General features: G+C 43.1%; 1 protein-coding gene across 1 annotated transcript in view; it reads left to right on the top strand.

Annotated features, from left to right (window-relative positions):
• Positions 1 to 20,328, top strand: part of SLC25A26 (solute carrier family 25 member 26) — a 130,143-nt gene that overhangs the window by 20,062 nt on the left and 89,753 nt on the right. Inside the window, exon 4 of the mRNA XM_065407721.1 lies at positions 17,279 to 17,383. Coding sequence (XP_065263793.1) covers positions 17,279 to 17,383 — 105 coding nt within the window. The remainder of the gene's footprint in view (positions 1 to 17,278; positions 17,384 to 20,328) is intronic.

Below are 20,328 nucleotides of genomic sequence, written 5' to 3'. Positions count from 1 at the left end.
CTACCCAGTTCATCCAAAGAGGGGAGGTAGCAAACAGTTTTATTGTATCCAGGGATCAGAATTCTTCTTCATCCTCTGCCTTGACATTGTCCCACATGTTTAGTCGTCATATGTCTTTACAAAGGGCTGCCAAAAGTGCTTGGAAAACATGAAATCATAAGTGGTGGAAAGGAAAACCAGATGTTTTAAAATTATTTCACTTTTAATCATCTAAGGTAGTGTCAGTAATGCGACCAGGGAACACTATTTTAAAATGGACAGTGTCCATGTTAAACAGTCACACTGTGCTTATTATGAATCTTAACTTGATGGATTGATTAGCCCAGGCTTTTTGTCAGGTTTATAATGGTGACATATGCAGTAATTAGAGGAAAGTTGGGTAAGAGTACAAACATCCTCCCCCCGCCACCCGCCAACTTGCTGCAAACTTCATTTTATGGTCTGAAAGTAAGTTTATCCCAGTTTGACTGACAATGTTTCCTTTCTAAGAGCCAATGCGCCTGGATTCAACATGGTGAATTTTACACCCTGCTGACTTTTCCACAGAGGTGAGAAAAAAGTCATTTGGCTCTTTTCCTGGGGAAGCTAGCTAACAAACAATCTTTTCCATGTAATATTTAGATATTGTTATGGTTACAACCTGGGTTTTGTGGGATAGTCAGTGAAACACTCTTTAAGTTCGGGTCCTTTATTGGCAAACATCAGGCCTGATCTTGTCTCTTCTTCCCTTTTGCGTCTTTGTTTTAGTCTGTGGTGGCGTTGCTTCTTTCTCTTACTGTTCCCACTTTCAGAATCTAGCCAATAACTTGCTTCCCCATTTTGCGAGAGGATTTGTATGTTGAGAAATGACAGGGAAAGAGCTCTCCTTGCCTCTTCTGCGGTAAGATCAAGAGGCTTTTTTAGTCTGCTGGTGCACTTTGTCTTTCAGTGCTCTGAAGCTAGATCACTGCAGAATTCACTGGGCCACACCTATCTCATGTAGACTTCCAGGGAGCTATAAGAATGGCCATACTGGGTTAGACCAAAGGTCCATCTAGCCCAGAATCCTGTCTTCTGGCAGTGCCAGGTGCCCCAGAGGGAATGAACAGAACAGGTGATCATCAAGTGATCCATCCCCTGTCGCCCATTCCCAGCTTCTGGCAAACAGAGGCTAGGGACACCATCCCTGCCCATCCTGGCTAATAGCCATTGATGGACCTATCGTCCATGAATTTATCTAGCTCTTTTTTGAACCTTGGCCTTCACAACATCCTTAGTCTTGGCCTTCACAACATCCTCTGGCAAAGAGTTCAACAGGTTGACTGTGCGTTTTGTTTTAAACCTGCTGCCTATTAATTTCATTTGGTGACCCCCTAGTTCTTTTGTTATGAGAAGGAGTAAATAACACTACAAGACGTCTCCTCCCCAAAGCATTAAAAGATCACCAGTGGCAGGTCTGGCTACGTATCTGTGGTGCTGCTGTAGGATAGAATGGGCTGCCTGACCTTGTTAGAAGATCGGGACTGTAAAGAAGGGAGGAGGGTGAGGGGGCCTGTTGTTTGCCCATGAAGAGCACAGTATGGGAGCAAGCTCGGTGGCTGCCCTCTGAAAGCCAAGACCATCACACTTCTTCCAACTTGAAGGTGGAATGTGGGCTACTGAGAAGAGGGGAAGTCGGAATTGTGTCCCCTCCAAGCTCCTTTGGGGGTGAGGGTGTCAGACTGCGCTTTCTGAGGTCAGGGGTTTATGTAGCTTCATATAAAACCATCACTTTTAACAGAGCTGCACTCCGAGTTTTGGATTCCTTCCAAATCCAGAACTAGAGGGATGTTGAACTCTCATGGACTGAAATAGCCCCAAAGTTTACTTTCTTTGTGGGATCAAGATGGCTAATTAACCTCTAAACTTCTCATGCCCTTAAATAAAGAACAGCAACAACGAGATTTCAGCTCCATCCTCTAGTGGCAACTACATGGCATTTAGCTCAGTTCTTTTTTTGGTTAAAGTACTGTGATGATCTGACACTACTCTCCAATGATCTCTGGGCTTAGGCACAGCAGGACTGTACCATATATTAGAATTCCAGTCTCTGAAGCACTTTCTGAGTGCGCCTTATTGAGCAAGCTTGAGTGAGTCATCTACATGTAAAAATATAACTCTGCAGGGATTGGGGACAAGGTAATACACAATTAGCTCAGTGCAGACCAGATCTTTAAAGTTTTTGGGGGGGAATGAGGTGAATTCATGCCTCTAATTTGTGTGGACCGTTGACCTCAGTTGGAGTGTACATAGGCCAATAATGAGTGCTTCTGAAATTTCCCCCTGTAATTAAATAGGTGTGAAGGAAAGTGGCTTGTTCCCTTCTTTTTTGGCCCATATATTCCAAGTCTCTCTCTCTTTTTTTAAAGCACCATGGTCTGTCATATAAAAGTTAGCCCTAGACCTGGGTACAAGATGTTTTTTTGCTAATCTTAAAACCAATAGAAAAGTTTACATAACACTTTAGATTTCAGTTTAAACCATTGCTTTTAAACAAACATTCCCCTGCAGTATCTGCCACCCTGAGATTGTTATATAGCTCTTAAGGGTAGCTCTTTCACATCCAACCACCCAGGGCCCCACTCTGCTAGGCACTGTCTTTGCATAAAGTCAGTGTCAGACCCTGGTTCCAAGAGTAGGGTGACCAGATGTCCCGATTTTATAGGGGCAGTCCTGATATTTGGGGCTTTTTCTTATATAGGCTCCTATTACCCACTGCCCGCATCCCAATTTCTCACGCTTGCTATCTGGTCAGCCTATCCAAGAGCTTAATTTAAAATGAAATTGAAATTGATTATGGATGTATGTGAAACTAACTTCATTGTCTGTCATGAGGAATTTGAAAAGTAAACAGACAGCATTATCAAATAAGGGTTGGGATTTTTTCTGTATTAATATTCTAAGGTTTTAGTAACACAGGTTGTTGATGATAGTGTTAGGGCCTGATCGTGCACACACGTGTGTGTACACACAGTACGTTTGGATTGAGTATAAAATAATTTAAGCAGTTAGCAGTGGGACTTGCTGAGGCTGGCAAGAGAAGTAGTGCTTGTGACTGTTGAAATGTACATTGTCTTTTGAATTAATCATGGTGGGTTTTGAAATATTCATAATTTAATCTAGGTTAGCTCTGATCTACAAATGCGGTAGTATTTTGCCAAGCCCTCATACGGGAGTGTAATTGAGCAGTGGTGTAAAGGCTGCTGAGAAGATGAAATTACTGCCATTATGACCTAGTGGAGAAGACAGAGAAGAAGTATAGCTAGATAAGAAGGAAACTCAAATTAAAGCTGCAGCCAGAAGTTGCTTGTAAATAAAGATGAATGGAGGCAGAAATCCACAGACACTGCCAACAAATTCATCATACAATTAAAGGCTGAAACAGCAAATTAGGAACTGTCAGCCACCTAACCAGCCACCCACAGTGTCTCTTGTATGCCTTCTTATACACATGCCCTCTTTCTCTTCTTCAGCTCCATTTTTGAGTTCCATCCGTTGGTGAATCTATTCAATACATGCCTTTAAAATTACAAAGCTACCGTCTTGGTTTTGCAGCTTGGTACCTGCCTTATCTGAACTCGCATTCTTTCACTTATTATTATTCTTTGTATTGTTGTAGAACCGAGAAGCCCGAGTTATGGGCCATGGGGGCAGATTTTCAACTGATGTAAGTTGTCCTACCTCCGTTGACTTCAGTGCAGCTAGGACAAGTTCACTCCAATTGAGAATCTGCCCTTAATTTTTTAAGGAAAGAAGGCTGTAGGAAGGAGGAGGGGATCAAGAATCCATATTAAGAGGAAATGGTTCAGCAAACTTTGAAAGTTAGGCTTGGTCTGGGTGCAACCAACTTACGAGGGAGAAATGCTGGTTGGCCCAAGATCAGCTTCTCATTGGAAACTGCAGCTTAGCTCGGAAAGGGATAGCAGCTGGGAGAGGAAGTCCAGCGACAAAAGCGACGCCGGAAAGGTGGAGCGGGCTAGTTCGGTGTCTGGCACCTGGGAAGTCTGGTTGAAGGGGATGCTGGAGGACGGGTGCTGGTGGTGTCGGGAGGCAGGAGCGTGGGATGCTTTGGCGTGACAGGTTAGGGAGTAATTGGGTCACTGCATCCTTTAATGACCAGTCAGGCACTTGGCAAAACCGTTTTGGAAATTCCAGCCAGAGTCTCCTTAAAGATGGTAAGGCGGGAACTTGGAAGTATTGGTGCTGCCTTCCCTGAGGGGCAGCAGGCTGTTGCATTTCACACACGTTATTGCTCTGAACATTCCATTTCTAAAACCCCACGGAGAGTTGAGATCCCAAGTACCTCGCTGTGTGGAATCTCTCTCTTCCTTCAGCGTTTAGGGGAGCTGCAGCTAATTTAATGAAGTTGCTCTTGCATCAGTATCGGAAGAAAAAGCAGGAAAGAGATCCTGGCTTTCTTATCCTCTCTGTGGTGTAAGGATTCATCCAAAGTCCATTGTGGTCAACATCCAGGCTCCTGTTGTCTGCAGGGGGCTTTGGGGTCAGGCCTGTTGTCTGAATGTGGCTGCACCTCGCAGCAGTGAAAGGTTGTATCTGTGGTGGGGATAAGCTTAGTGCACTTTTCATGTTCATTATCAAAGCAAAACCTCCAGATTTTCCAAGCTGAGCCTTAAAGCAGAAACCTGTCCTGGGTGGTGCAGTCAGCTCTGGCACTGGCTCCTCATGTAACCCCCTGGGGCAATTTGCTCTACCCCATGTACACCATTATGATCCACACCCACACTTGTAACGTGCATAAGGATCGATGGATTAAAAAATGCTAGTGTGACACCCCCTAACTCTCCCCCCCATGAGTGTGTTAGAGCTCCCCCTCTCTGCCTGATCCACAGGGGATGTCTGTCACAGCCCCAGCTATGGGAAGTGGCTCTTTAGCTTAAGCCAGAGGGACTCTCATTTTCAATCCCTGATATCTGCCAAGATGGCGGCCGTAGCACAAGTCGGGGCTTATCTGGGATTGAACTGCTGTGGGGCTCGGATACTCAGGATGAGCTTTCCGTGTTCAGGGGAAGCACATAACCCACTGGCCAGGGTATATAGTGTCTTCCCCTCTGCATGATGCACAGAGGAGATGGGTGGCATTGGACTTTATTTGAATGTCTCAATAAGGCATATAAATGTCTAAGGAATCAGATGCAAATCCTGTTCTCACTCTCCTCTCCGCTGAATTTTTTTTTTCCTAGCTAAGAGCCATGGTTGGAGCTTATGGGAAGAAAAAGTGATGTTTTGGGAGATTACAATCTTCCTTCCATGTATTACATGAACAAACGAGCCAATTTATCATTATAAACCGGAGGAGGAATCGGAACAAGTCCTGAAGAGCCAAATTTTTTATCTGTTTCTTAGTAACACAATACAGAGAGGGCTATAGAACGGTTTGTCACATACTGCAATGTTAAATTTCAGGCAGGCTCAGAGAGGAGAACCTGTCTGGAGAGGGGATTTGTATATCTCAGTTCAGTTGATTTTATTTTTTCTCTTCAGTGGCCAGAGGAAATCCATAAACAGATTCTTTAGGACTTAGAAAAAAAGATGCTGTTGGTTAAAATCATAGGTAATAAATTAAATGAGAAGAAGGTTCTAGTGGCGAGGATATAATTTTAATTAGTAAACTGAAGGGATCAGGAGAGGAATTTCCAACTAGAATGATAATCACAGTATCTTAATAACATATGCTAATTGATGTTATTAATCAGCCTCACATTTGAAATTAAAAAAACAAGTATTCAATCTATTAAGGGGAACATCTTAGATAGTAACTGAGGTGATCAGAATCTGTCATTTACCAGAAATATTAACCTGTTTTGAGCAGCGTGTGAGAGTCTGAGTTAGAAAGAAGTTTTTGTCTGCAAAGTTGTGGCAGATCTAATGCAAAGTGCATAAAACAAAATATTTTTGTTGCTCCTCTGTTTGAAAAGAGATTTGAAGTTAAACTCACTTTTTTGTTGGCTTTTCTACATTACAAATAATGGGTCCTCCTTTCCCCCCTCTTTCCTGGAAGTGATTGCCAAGCTTTCTGATGGTGATACCACATTCAGATGCAATCAGAGAGGCATTTTTTTTCTACATTCAAATGAGTAAGGAGGGACTTCTGAGTCGCAGGGCTTGGCTATATTAGAAAAATAGCACTGGCATAATGAAATCTATTTGAAATCATCATAATTAAGAGTGCAAACCCCTAATGTAGAGGCGCTCAAACGAGTTTAACCCTCACTTAAATTGGTTTCGCTCATGCTGGTGAAGTACTAATTTATGTTAGGGTTGACCGATTTGAGTAGGTTTTCACAGTCTTAATTTTTAAAATCAGTTTCCTTAAACCGGTAGAACTCTTCTACTGTAGCTCAGGTCTGAGGCTGCCTCATAATGTTCCCGCTCTATTCAGGTCTCCTGGATCTTTTGCCAGACACCTTGAGCAACGGAAGGAAAGCGAGGATCACATACTTCAGACGTAGCAAAGTGTGTGTGTTATTGGGAGGGCCGAGAATGTTTGAGAGAATCTCTGCATCATTGAGAGTACGTATTCCATAGCAGAACACTGCGTCTGATTCTGATTGTGTAGTGGTGTCTATCAGGAGTAACTCTGTGGAATTAGACAGGCATTAAACTAGGTAGTGAGATCAGAATTAGGCCAGTTTCTTTACCTCTCTGTACAGCACCAGGCACAGTTTTGGTCCTATATAAATAAATGCTATAAATGTAATGAGTACGCTTTGTGGTTCGCTTTTAAAGAGCAAGAGCCCGTACAATCCGCATAAAAATCCATGAGAAAATTCCCGAAGACTTCAGTGGGAGTTGGATCAGGCCTCAAGATCAAGAGGCGGTGTAAAGGCCAAGGCTAACAATTCCAGTTCAGAGACAAAAGGAAAACAATTTATCTTGCTGTGCAGAACCTTTCAGGACTGGGATGAGAAATCAGGGATCTAGTACCAGCTCTGCTACAGCCTAAAGGTATCTCGTTTAGCATAGTTTTTGTGCTGTAGTTTTCCCCAAATGGCTGCAATAATTACCTTGCCTGGGTATTGTGAGATTTAATTTAATGTCTATAAAGCACTCTTTCTGCTCCTTGGATACGAGGTGCTATAGAAGTGTAGCACATTGGATTTTCATTTGATTAAGAGTAAACTTATGCAAATGGTGTTTAAGAATGAATGTCCCCAGACTGAAAAATGCTCCCTTAGCACCAGGTTGAATCATAAATTAAATTTGCATGGTGCTCAACAATGAAGGCTTCCCAGCCCTCTCAGTACATAAACAAAAACTCATTAAAATGAATACGTCTTTCCCAAGAACTCTAGAAAACAAAACCTTAATCATAGGACAAAGTGTTTCATGGGCCCAGAGCAGCTATAGCAGCAAAAATAAAGAGTAAGGGTAAAATTTTCAAAAGCATCCAGGTGACATACGTTCTTATAAGTCGCATTTGCAAAGCAGACTCAAGGCCAGATTTTTAAAGGTATTTAGGGGCCTGACTCCCATTGATTTCACTGGGAGTTGTTAGGTGCCTAAATACGTTTGAAGCCTGGCCCTTGGGAGCCAAGTCTCATTGAAAGTCAGTGGCTCCTAAGTCACTTTTGAAAATGTCACCCCAAAGCTATTTTACTCCTCTGCAGCCTTGAAACCAGCCTTTCCCCCCCATTTATTCTTACTCTAGATATGCTGCCCTTGGTCAAGCATCAGTAGCATAGTATGGGGCCCGATGTTCTATGGAAATGTTAAATCTTGATCCACAGGCTGAGAGCTGGCCAGCTCAGAGAGCCAGACTTCCCATCCCCTGCTCTTCTGGCTCTTGGGCACTGGGAAGTGGTGTTGCAGTAGTACAATGCAGTTGTCACCCAGGTTTGCGTTAGCATTTCCAGGTCAGAATGAGCAAGGAAAGGTCACCATCTGAACTTAAAAAATCCCTTTCATCAGCTGGCTAATGGAGAGGGAGGACAGCCTAATGGTCAGGGCTCTAGCCTGGGACTTGCACAATCCCGGTTCAAATCCCTGCTCCACCACAGACTTCTTGTGGGGCCTTGGGGCTAGACCTGCAGAGGGAATTTGCAATGCCTGCCTTCCAGTGGAATCCATAGCCCCCTGGGCCCTACGGGTGAGTGAGGAGACGCTCCACAGCAGCAGGACGTTGGTGCCTGTGCACATGCACACTGATAGAAAAGTAGGGGACTTTACCAGCAGAAATTTAGGCACTGTGGAAATTTAGGTGCCTACAGAGTTAGGTGGCAGCTGAGTAGGGGTTTTGAGGATCTAAACTTTGGATTTAGGTGCCTAAAGTGTCAGGTGGGTTCCTAAATCCCTTTGTGGATCTAGCCCCTAGTCTCTGGACTTCAGCTCCTCATCTATACCATGGGGATAACAGCGCTATCTCAAAAGGGGGTTGTGAGGCTAAATACATCAAAGATGGCGAGGTGCTCAGCTACTACAGTACTAGAGGCCAGATAAACGCCTAAAATAGATCTAAAGTGCAAGGACTGTGGCAGACTACAGACCAAAATGGCCCCCTGGAGCTGCTCTCCCAAGTCACAAAGCCGGGAATAGCACTGTACCACGTGTGTTCCCATTTCTGAGGAAAACATGTCCTGCATCAACCCAATTTAAATGTTCTACATAAGCCCTCAATAGCAACTCGTCATACCTGGTCTGTTGTGTTTCAGATGCCTCTGAAGGATGCATTAGTACATGGGTCTAGTGCAGGAGCAGTAGTGTGGTTAACTACAAATAAGTCCACAATCCTGACAACCAGCTTTCTCTTTCCCAAATACTGCAAAAGAGTTTGTACAAATCGGTTAGCCTGAAATACAAAGCGTTCGAACAGAACACAAACTGGTGGGATTTGATTATTATATTTTGTTTAGAAAAATAATAAAATAAGGAAATAGAAGGTTTAGCTTCAGCTGTGTCTAAAGACTCAGAAGAATTTGGATTTCTTTTTGAGATCTGGATTGGCACCTTACAATCAATTCCGAGTAAGGAGCAGAGTATATTAAAAATTTCAATGAGGACTGACTTGTGCCTCTGAAGAACACTGTCTTGCCAGTTTCTGGGTAATGTGGTTATTATTCTCCAGCATTCGTGGTACTTTCTACCTGCAGAGAAATCTCTCCTGGACTACTACTTAAATCTTGAATACAATATGATGCATGAGTAACGGTGTGTCAAGCTCCACTGGATTTCTTTGAAACACAGGATGTAGTCTAATGAGGATGGCCCGAGGTGAAGTGGTGTGGAAAATAAGCATAGTTTCTCCCAGTCAAAATAAGTCAGATCCCCACAAGAAAACGGGCATTTCCCAGGTATTGGATGCAGTTAAAGAAGTGAATATATTGGTCATCTCCCTAATATTTAATGTAAAGTAAGAAGCAGTTTTTCAGCCCAATCACAAAAGGATTTCTGGTTTGTTTTATTGATATATATAAAAATGCAAAACTTCAAGTGAGGAGATTTTACAAGCTTTGATAATGTGTTCAATCGCGCTGAATTTAGTGATTGCATTATAACTCTTATTGGACAGTGCTGTACTCTTCTATGCCAATTCATAATGACCTTGCTTCTCAGAATGATAGAGGTAGATGTCATTTACCCCTAAAACAAAATTATCAATCCCTTTAGGATGGGAAATGGAGGAATTGTGAATCATTACAATGTTTCCCATTCCCCTATTAGTAAATTCAGTGGAGTAAGATGGCCAAAGAGTGAGTGGGAATATGAAGTAGCTGGTGAGGCTGAAAGGAAGTATACCACTGAATAATGGTGGAAATGCTTTTACCTCTCTGTATTGGTCCTTTCTTTAGCAATTATCATCACACGGTTTGAGCTCTGTCCTTTGCTGATTTCTCTAATATCAGTGGTGATCTGCACATATCTTTAATATCCTCTGGATAATCTTTTGTTTGTGCTTTCACTGTTCCCTATCTATGGCATGATCACAGGTGTTCCTCATGAAAAACTCATGTAAAGTTATAAGAAGGCCTGTCCTCTTCATCTGTTATTAATCAGCTTGTGCTGAGCACCTTTTAGTTATTTGCCTCCTCCCAGGGCCAGCTCCAGGCACCAGCCTGGCAAGCAGGTGCTTGGGGCGGCCGCTCCGGACAGGGGCGGCAGGTCTAGCTATTCAGCGGCAATTCGGCGGACGGTCCCTCACTCCCGCTCGGAGCAAAAGACCTCCCGCCGAATTGCCGCCGCAGATCGCGATCACGGCTTTTTTTTTTTTTTTTGGCTGCTTGGGGCGGCCAAAACCCTGGAGCCGGCCCTGCCTCCTCCTAAGTGAGATAAAAGTTTCGCAAGAACTAATCTTCTCTACAAACTTCTATATGCCACATCAGGTGGGATTTTCAAAAGTGCTCGGCCCTGACCTAACTTTGCTCCCGTTGAAGTCAGTGATAAAACTCCAGTCAACAGGTCAACACCGAGTGCTTCTGAAAATCCCAGTGTTAACTTGCAGCAAGGGCTTGCCCACATGAAGCAGTTGCAGTAGTTTAAGTGAGTGTGGTTTTTAAAGTGTGATGTAGTTAAATCAGCCCGAAAGGCTGTGTAGACACTCCTATTTCAATTTAAACCAGACTTACTTTGGCTTTGCTGCAGTTGATTAGGAACAGGGTTCAATTACTTTGAAATAAGCCATATACACCAAAATAAGTTTCTGTGCAGGAGTTTGGACTGATTTAACTAGAAAATTAGATCATATTTGGGCTTCAGGAGTTTGGACTTCAGGTACTAACAATAATAATTGAGCTAAAGCATATTCTAATCCAATTCTGACCAGAAGATGGCAGTCTTGATACACAGGTGAAGTCTAGTAATCAAAACATTTTTTTTGCAGAGATGGAAAATCTGCATGTTTCCTTCAGTTAATTTGAAAAATATACCCTCTTAGCAAGATGAGGATAAGTGCTAATGATAAAATACACACATTTTTAGTGGCGATTGTCCCCAACAAGCAAACGCAACTAGGAAATTAGAAGTGCGCTTAGATTTATGACTTATTACACATTTCACAAGGTTCATCTGGTAATGATTTAAGACCAAATGTTTTGAAATTCATGACTCTTTCCAGCCATAATTATAATACTAAAAGGGTAATAAGACAAGAGGTGCTAATATTGTCACATTAGCCAGCCTGCTCTGTAAAATAAAGCTAGAAGCATAATGATGCCATTAAGAGCAATTTTTATTATTTGAGCTTATATCTAAAGTACTTCATCCTTTGTTCAGATTTCATGATTAGCATGTATGGGCACACTGGTGTGAGGAGAGCTTGTAAACTTCAGACTGAAATCAGAAGAGATTGCATAGCACTGTATATCGCCAGAGTTTGGGAAATAAACAATATATATATATATATATGACAAAAGCCATTTTCTCTCTAAGCAATAATCAGGATCCTACACTGTCTGCTTTTCCACTGACTTCAATGGGCCAAGAGCTCCCTAACAAATCAGTTTTGTCCCATATACAGAGGCCAATCAGAACAATTGTCTGGTGCCTTAATGAAGGTTGAGGTTATCTGGAGCCTGTCTCTATGTATCCAGAGGCGATGAAGGGGTATAAACTTCTGACAGAAACAGAGGGCCAAATTCATTCCTCTTTTAGCTTCACTGCAGTCAATGGGATTGCACCAGGGATGAACTGGATTCTAAGTTCTTCGTGTGCTGAGTGCACAGTAAGCGTGCTCTGGACTGCACTGTTCTCCATGAGTCAGTGGTGTCAGTCTGTGCAACATTAACTTCTGTTACTGAGTTTGCAGAGTGTCTCTGTGCAGAATCAAGACAGGTGCTGTGGAGCTAGCCGTTGCTGAAGACAAGCGTCCGTTCTTAATTTCTCTCTTTTAACAGCTCCTGTGTCATGGCTAGTGTGTCTCTAGATATGAAGTTGAGAATATAAAAGTAAACGGAGGCCAGGTGCTGCTTGGTGGGAATATGTTGTGATTAGGATAGTCAATGGAATGTCACTATGTAGGAAGCTAACATTCTGTACCTGCTTATACGCCAGACACAATGCCAACAGATACATTTGACTGCTCCTACTCCCGTTCTAGTAATAGTGTTTCATTAACTTTCCCTAAGACAGCAGTGGGTTCTGGGCAAATGCAGGGAGTCTCTCCTTGTGGACCTCATTAGGTGATCATGACCTACAACTATAGATTTAACCCTCTGTGATCTGAAACTCAGGGGCATTTGTGAGGGACAGATCTACTCATGTAGCTTAAAATTTTACACTAGACTTCCTAAGTCAATAGTCATTTAAAGCTGAAGGCCAATGTCTTTGGATGAAAAGCATCACTGGTACACACTATGCTAAGAAAGCAAATGATAGGATGTGTATTGATTACATTATCTTAATTCATGCTGCGTTACCTGTAAGCCACTGAAGTGCTTTAAGTCTGAGTACGGTAAATCAATTGAAAAGTTCCCCCGTCCCTTCTCTCCACTGAAGTTGAGGTTGTTACATTTTCATCCTATGGCCCAATAGGCAGGTGTGACATTAATTTTGCATGCTTTCCCTTTGAAGGCGAGGGCTCGGATCACATCAGAAGAATGCTTAGTTGTTACTGATAGTAAGATACACATGCAAAAACAATAAGGTAACGAGTCGTAAGTTCAGATGTACAGTGAAAATGTCAGTGTTCTGTCTAGCTGCAACAGTCTTTGCACAAAAACTTGTGAGCAAAGAGTGCCCTATGGAACCTATCTGACAATAGAGCCTGGGATGACATTAGCTTTTACTTTCTTTCATACCAGTACAATGCAATCACTTGTTTTTGTTCTTGTGCAGTGAAATATTCCCTTGTAGCTCAAATTCAAATCGGAAAAACATCAAAGTTAATATGAAACAAAATGGAAGGCACTGCAAATATCTGGAGAAAATAGATAGATACATTACTTTGTAGCCACCCCTCTCATGCCAAAATTGCAACGCCACAGAAGTCAGGAAGCCACGCTGGGCTCTTTGTACCCCCTTGGTTGGGTAGATTGTTTTTCATCTGAAAGCCTTTTTAAAGTTTTCTTCCTGCCTCCGTACTTTTAAGGAATAAAAAGCTAATGTAAGGACATGGAGTGTTATGAAGCATGAAGTTCTATAAATATTTATGCTGAACTACAAAAAAAGTTGACAATTCTTATTTTCTTGACATATTGGGGTCATTTGTTGTTTTTGACCCCTGGAATTGAAGCACACATGGAGTGGTACCTCTTTGGAATGACTCTTGACTATTGCAAGTACAACAGGATGAGCTAGCGAGTTACAAGAGAATTTATTTCATAGCCACTTTTGAATACAGACGTTAAACTTTACACCGTGTTTATAAAAAAAAGGTAGTCCTACAAGCTACCAGTCATGCTTATTCAATTTGTACATCCTGACAACAAGCTATTACATTTAATATGCCTAATGAAAACATTAATGTATACAAGTTAGTTGCTTAATTTATTTGCAAACTCTGAGTCTGAGTTCATTTTTGGAGGAACAGATTTCATCCAGGTTACTTTTTTTATTATGTGCACTTGCCTTTGAATGCAAAACATTTTAAAACACATTTAATTTTAACTTCATTTTGGGGCCAAATTCTCTATTGTTCCTTTCCTGTACTAGGCTAAGGTGGGTCTAAGCCACCTTTGTACTTTTCATATTCTAGCACCAGCCCCCAGCACAAGCTACAGTAGCCCCATGCTACTTTGTTGTTGACTGATAAGACTTTTATATGCAGTGTTGTTGTACAGTAGCTGTATTGGTCCCAGGATATTGGAGAGACAAAGTGCGTGGGGTAATATCTTTTGTTGGACCCACTTCTGTTGGAGAGAGAGAGAGACAAACTTTCGAGCTTACACAGAGCTCTTCTTCCGGTCTTAGGACCCTCCACCTCTGCAGAGTCCTAGGACCCTACCTCTGAGCCTGAGTGTGACAGATTTGCATGTAGACAGAAGGGGGGGGGTTTGGACTCAAGCCTGAGTCTGAGCTCTGGTCTACACTACAGAATTACTTTGGTATAACTACGTCGCTCAGAGGTGTGAATAATCCACACCCCTCCGTGACATAGCGCTGTTTACTGTCGGTATAACTATCTCAGCGAGAGAGCTTCTCCCACCGACATAGCTACCGCCTCTCGCGGAGGTGGATTAACTAAGGCTATGTTTACACAGCACACCTTACAATGGCACGGCTGTGCCGCTGCAGCCGCACCCATGCAGCTGCGCCGTTGTAAGGTGTGCTGTGTGGCTGCTCTTCATTGCCGGGAGAGAGCGACAAAATAAAAGCACCCCCAATGAGGGGCGGTAGCTTCGTCGATGGGAGTGCGGCTCCTGCTGATGAAGCGCTGTCCACACCAGTGCTTTTCATCACTAAAACTTTTGTTGTTCAGGGGGGGTCGGGGATGGGTTTCCACACCCAGAGTGACATAAGTTTTAGCGACGAAAGCGCCAGTGTAGACATAGCCTGAGATTATGGGAGAAGCTCTATCCCATTGGCTTAGAGCGTCTTCATTAAAGCGCTACTGCGGTGCAGCCGCATCAGTGCAGCGTTTTAAGTGTAGACCTGCCCTGAGCCTGGGCTTACATTGCAGTGTGGACATACCCAGAGTAGGGCTGTAAAAGGTTAACCGGTAAGCATTAGGCTTACCGTTAACCGACTTTAAACGTTAACCCCAGCGGCCCCGCGCCAGCCAGAGGGACCCCATCCCGAGCCCCCGCCATGCCAGGTCCTCTGGAGTGATTTCGGTTAACGGTTAACCAGTTCAACGATATAATTTTAACCAGTTAACTTTTTTAACCAATATTTACATCCCTAACCCAGAGTGTCACAGCTAAGGTGAATCAGATTGTTGAGTATAAGCAGTTAAGACATTTCAAGGGACCATTCATGGGGAAGTAGCCTGTTAACACCCCTTCTGTAATGGCTAGGAGAAAGCTGGGGGTGGGGGGTTAGTGGGTGATTGATTGTTGTAATAAGCCATAAATCCAGTGTCTCTGTTCATTCCATGATTTTTAGTGTCCAGCAAAGTTATGAATTGAAGCTCCCAGAGTCATCTTTTGAAGGTGTTGTGCAGGTTTCCTTTGAGGATGAGGACTGAGAGGTCAGATATAGAGTGATTGCTTTGTGAAAAGTGTTCACCCCCAGGATATGGTGGTTTTTGTCTTACTGTTTTTCTGTGCGAGTTCATTGGAGAGCGTAGTGATGTCTGGTTTCACACACAGAGTTGTTGTTGGGGCATTTAGTGCATTGGATGAGGTACGCCACGTGTTGTGATAGGCGTGTGTAAGACCCATGGATCCTGAAAGGTGTGTTGTGTGGGGTGTTGATCATTGTAGCAATGGAGATGCTGGTTTTGCATCTGTTGTTCTGGCAGGGTGTGATGCTGCTTTGAGTTGATGTGTTCTGGTCTGTGGGGAGCTTGCGTGTGATGGAGAAATTGGTTTGAAGGCCAGAAGACTTTTATAGGCCATTACATCAGCACAGCGGGAGTGCAAGTACACTGACCATGTCTCTTTCTGCCCTCTCCCTGCCTCGTCTGTCAGAGTCTGGGAAGAGAGCTGGCACCAAGCCATTATATCAGTTCTGTACCAGATAGGGAATCTCTCTCTGACTGGAAGATTCTATAGGGGCCATTTCTGCCTCCTTTACACTGCTGGTGTGATGTAAAAGGGCCTTAGCATAGGGCAGAATCTAGTCCTTAATCTTTAAAAATAGCCTGTTATTCTCAGGGTTTCCAGTGTTGTGGTAAGTTACTGTTCTATGCAAATAAACCACTGCCATTGTGTTGTTAAGACACAATAGAAAAGTCAAAAGATTCAGGGATCAGATTCTTCCACTGCACAGTATGAGGAACTCCCATTGTAACAGGGAAGCAGCTGCACTGAGATGTGGAACTCTGGGCGATTTATCCGCGTAGCCAGATCAATTGGGTCCTGGAAGCCACAACCTAGGAGTATGTAAAAAAAACCCTTGGAGCGTCTCAGTAAACTGACTTAAGGGGCAAGAACAGAGGAGCCTTGCAAGGAGGACCCTAGCTGAATTCAGGGGGGAAGCTTAGGAGCAGAGTCCTGTTTGTTTCCAAAGGAAAAAAGCAGGAAGAGAGGAGCGTATGAGGATGCACATGGTGCTGAGCAGGGTGGGGATTTGGTATGTTTATAGGAGTTACTTGCATCCTGGCTTGGGAGAGTTATTCTTCCTGCAGCACTTTTACCTGTACTTCTTTTTATGTGGCAATAGGGTCTTCCAATACAGACAGGCCACAAATACAGACTGAAAATGCCACACACACTTGTTAAAGTTATGTAATTTCCTATCTATGCAATCACAAATTAAAAAAATCAAGGAATTCACCACTGGAGGCAACACTACCCTTCAAACTGAGCTTATTTAACTCTCTTACCGTCCTCACAACAACATCTAAATGCCCTCACACACCTACTCCTCACGTGAACAGCTGCCACCCCTTTGCTTCAGCCATACAAACTCACCTGCAGTGCCTGGGGCCCCATTCTTCAAAAACCACACCCACATGCAACCTTAACTGACCTCAGCTTATTGTGTGTCACAATAACAGGTTACAGACTTTGTAAACAAGTCTACCCTGGCAGCTGGGGAGAGCCACTAGTTGCAGGGAACCCTTTATGGCACCCAGCCTTGAGACTCCCCTTCTTGGATGGCAGGTCTGTTGGCTGGAGAGGCCAGGAAACATCAGGGCCAGTACTTGCTTCTCCCTGCAGTGGCTGTGCTTCAACATGCATATGAAGGGACTCTTTACAATAAATATTTTTATTTCCATCCAATGCTCGGTGACGTGTTCCTCAATCTTGGTCACTATAGGACATAATGTGACTGTCTTGCTTATTTGGAAAACAAGCACATGCAAATTGGTCTGGAGAAAAGTCTTCCCACATGTCCTATTTACAGTGCTAATATTGAGAAGGATTCCTGTGACTTCGAAATAACTTTCAAGCTTTCCCTTTTTCTTTAATGATCCCTTACCCCAAATCCGCTTCTGCTTTGAGAGTCACTTTCAAACTGAAACATTTGTGGAGGACATTTCCATTTTTCCTTTGTGTAGCGTTGTACATTCTGATTTCAGCAAGCACATGGCACTGTCTGGCAGTGAGTGTAAGTGTCTCACCAACAGTTTTTAAGATTGACTCCGAAATATACAAACTGTTTCTCAGTTTTGCAGGTTTCACTGTGTGGAAAGAAAACAAACTAACTTTATAAGGGAAGTGGACTCAGGTGTGTGTAGTCTAATCATAGGCTTCTTTTACAGGTTGCCTGTCTAATACGGGTTCCTTCTGAAGTTGTAAAGCAGAGGGCTCAAGTTTCTCCTTCATCCAGTACCTTTCGAGTTCTTTCCAACACCTTATATCAAGAGGTAAGGTCTGATCAAAACTTGTGAATTATAGCTGCTTCCAACTGTTCTCCAAGTCCAGTGCTGTATGTTCCTAGCAACTTTCCAAAACTATCCTTTGGCTAAGAGTTATTGGCATGTTACACTGGAATAGAATGCTAGCGAGTTATGTTGCTTCTCTTCATATTTGGGGCATCTGCACCTGGAAACATGGGTTAAAATCCTCTAGTTTCTATAATGCCTTATGCAGTAATTTAACTCTTTCAAATCAGTCTGCTGGTTCCATGGCCTCATTAGTAGCAGAGCTGCCTGTGCTACAGCTAGGGTTAATGAATTAAAGCATTTAAAGTTCTCATGGGATTTGCAGAAAGAAAATGTCATTAGCGTAATGTTTATGGTACTGCATCCTTTCTGCCATGCTGATACACATGCCTGGAACTGTTGGGTCCTTTACTTTCCCTTGTGTGTGATAGGCAGAAGCAACATCCCAGGGAGATTACTTTAGCACCCATTGTCAGGGAAAGCATTTCACATGTGTCCCCGATGATGACTCGTCCTCCACGGCGAGTCGTCCCTTAACCCGAATGGTTATATCACGCCTGAGGCCCGTCACAAGAACTGAATCCCTTCCTGCAGAGTTGATTCTCTTTGTACCTCTACTCCAGGAGTGAGTGGAGCAGGTTGGTGGTTGGAGCATAGCCTCTAAGCTCTACTTTCTGCATTTCCAAATATAAACAAGTTTCCACTAACGCCCTTTAATCCCCATAAGGATGTGTCTCCAGCGTTTCCTGGATACTACCCAGGAGCACGGGCCAAGTTTCCTCTATGTCCTTTTAAGCCATTAGGATCCTTCCTCTTTCTGAGGCACTCATCTGAGCATTGTGCTTCAATATCTGCTACTGACCAGGTATCTGGCTGTGAAATTCTGAGCCAGCAAACTCAGTTGATAGAAGAAATATTGGGCACGTGTCTGCATAAATGCTGGGGAAGAGAGTGATTTTAAGTTTCAAAGGTGGTGTTGGAGTGGCAGCTTAGACTCCAAACTATAAAAAGCTTTCCTTGATATTTCTGGAGTCTCGTTTTCCCAGAAATCAGGGCCTGGAGAGACTGTACCAGCCAAGGACTATATTAAAACCCTTTCTGTGAAAGGTGGCACTCATCTTCCTCGCATGATTGTCAATACTGTGATTCAGGTTCTGTTCTGCTTTGCTCCATAAATGTAGGTCAATGCACTAGTCAGGTAATTATGAGGGTGTGACTAACGTGTTTTGCATTAATTGGTCCATGTAGAACCTGCCGGTGTGCACTAAAAGTTGGCAAGCACGCTTTAGCGTAGTACTGAAGAGCATATTTAGTGCACACCAGCAGGGTCTACATGGACCAACACGTTAGTGTGCTTTAGATATCACATCCCTGTAGTGTGCATTGCCGTGCTACGTAGTCAAGCCCTAAAGTGTTGTGTGGAGGCTATAATCTCTCTCTCTCCTTAAAGATACATGCTTTCCCTGTCACATCTCTTTCTACCTCCCATACTATCTATCAATCTTGGATACTTACAATCTTTAATATCAGAGGGGTAGCCGTGTTAATCTGGATCTGTAAAAAGTGACAAAGAGTCCTGTGGCACCTTATAGACTAACAGACGTATTGGAGCATAAGCATGCATCTGACGAATTGGGTATTCACCCACGAAAGCTTATGCTCCAATACGTCTGTTAGCCTATAAGGTGCCACAGGACTCTTTGTCAATCTTTAATATATTTATCCTCACAGCCGTGAGTGGGGCAGTGTTATTATCCCTATTTTACAGTTGGGGAAATTGAGGCACAGAGGCTAAGTGACTTGCCCTAATCACACAGAGTCTTTAGTAGAGCAGGGACTTGAACCCAGGTCTCCCGAGTCCTAGGCTAGTGCCTTAACCACTGGACCTTCCTTCCTTTATATAGTTGAAACTGGGCTAGCAGCATTGATATGCTCAGAGCCACAGTTGTTGCTAAAACTGCTTCAGACATTGTTCAGACAGGGCAGATGGAGTCCTAAACTTTACCATCTGAGATCCAAGATGGAGGAATGATAGAGCAGCCTTGCAAAATTCTACTTGTTAATTTCCTCATGATGGAAAATCAGTTTCCAGACTCTTCCTCTCCCTGCTACCTTTAAAAAAAAAAAAAAAAAAAAAAAAGGGGTGGGGGGCTGTTGAGGAAAGGCTGAGTGGATACGTTTAGGCAAAGTCCTTTTGCATTAGTTTGCAATACTTAATTTGTGGGTTAGGCACCCAGGGTCATTTTTTCTTTTGCATGAGTGTTAAATACTATGACCTACATTTTGAAAAAATATCTGCCGACTTTTGGGTGCTGAACTTGAGACGCCTGTAAAGGGGGAAGAAGGGATAGATACTGATTTTCTGAGGTTGAGCTCTGTACACTTCTTAAAATCAAGCCCCTTTCAGGTGTCAGGTTAGGCACCCAAAACCAGCACTCATTAAAAAAAAATTAGCTCTAATTTTTCCATCTTTGTCATCCTTCTGGTGAGCCTGGGTGAGCAGATTTTATAGCTGGGCTAGTACACTTTTTAGGCTGACGTTACAAGGCTGCAGTTCTCAGACAACTCCAGTTATGGGAAAATAACGTCTGCTTTTCCTCCTCTCTTCTTTTTCCATCCCATCCCTGACCCACAAGATCTACCGGTGTTGGAGATACTGTCATAGAAGCACTGAAAGGAGAACTGAACCCTGATATACATGCAGTGCAAAAATTTTATCATCTGATTACAAATAAAACATTTAAAAGTCTTTCCTAACAGTGACTCTGAACCGGAGCAATTAAGAAACCAGACATATGGCCAGCTTGTCATCCTAGATGCCAATTTCATGTGGGTCATTTAACCTGAACATCCTGCTACTCTGCTTACATATGCATTTGGAAGAGTGGAGGCTTCTAGCTATGCAGCTGCGCATGGCAAATATTAGG

This window comes from Emys orbicularis, chromosome 7 (assembly GCF_028017835.1).
Source record: "Emys orbicularis isolate rEmyOrb1 chromosome 7, rEmyOrb1.hap1, whole genome shotgun sequence".
Classification (NCBI taxonomy): domain Eukaryota; kingdom Metazoa; phylum Chordata; order Testudines; family Emydidae; genus Emys; species Emys orbicularis.
This window is presented reverse-complemented; position numbering and strand designations above follow the sequence as displayed.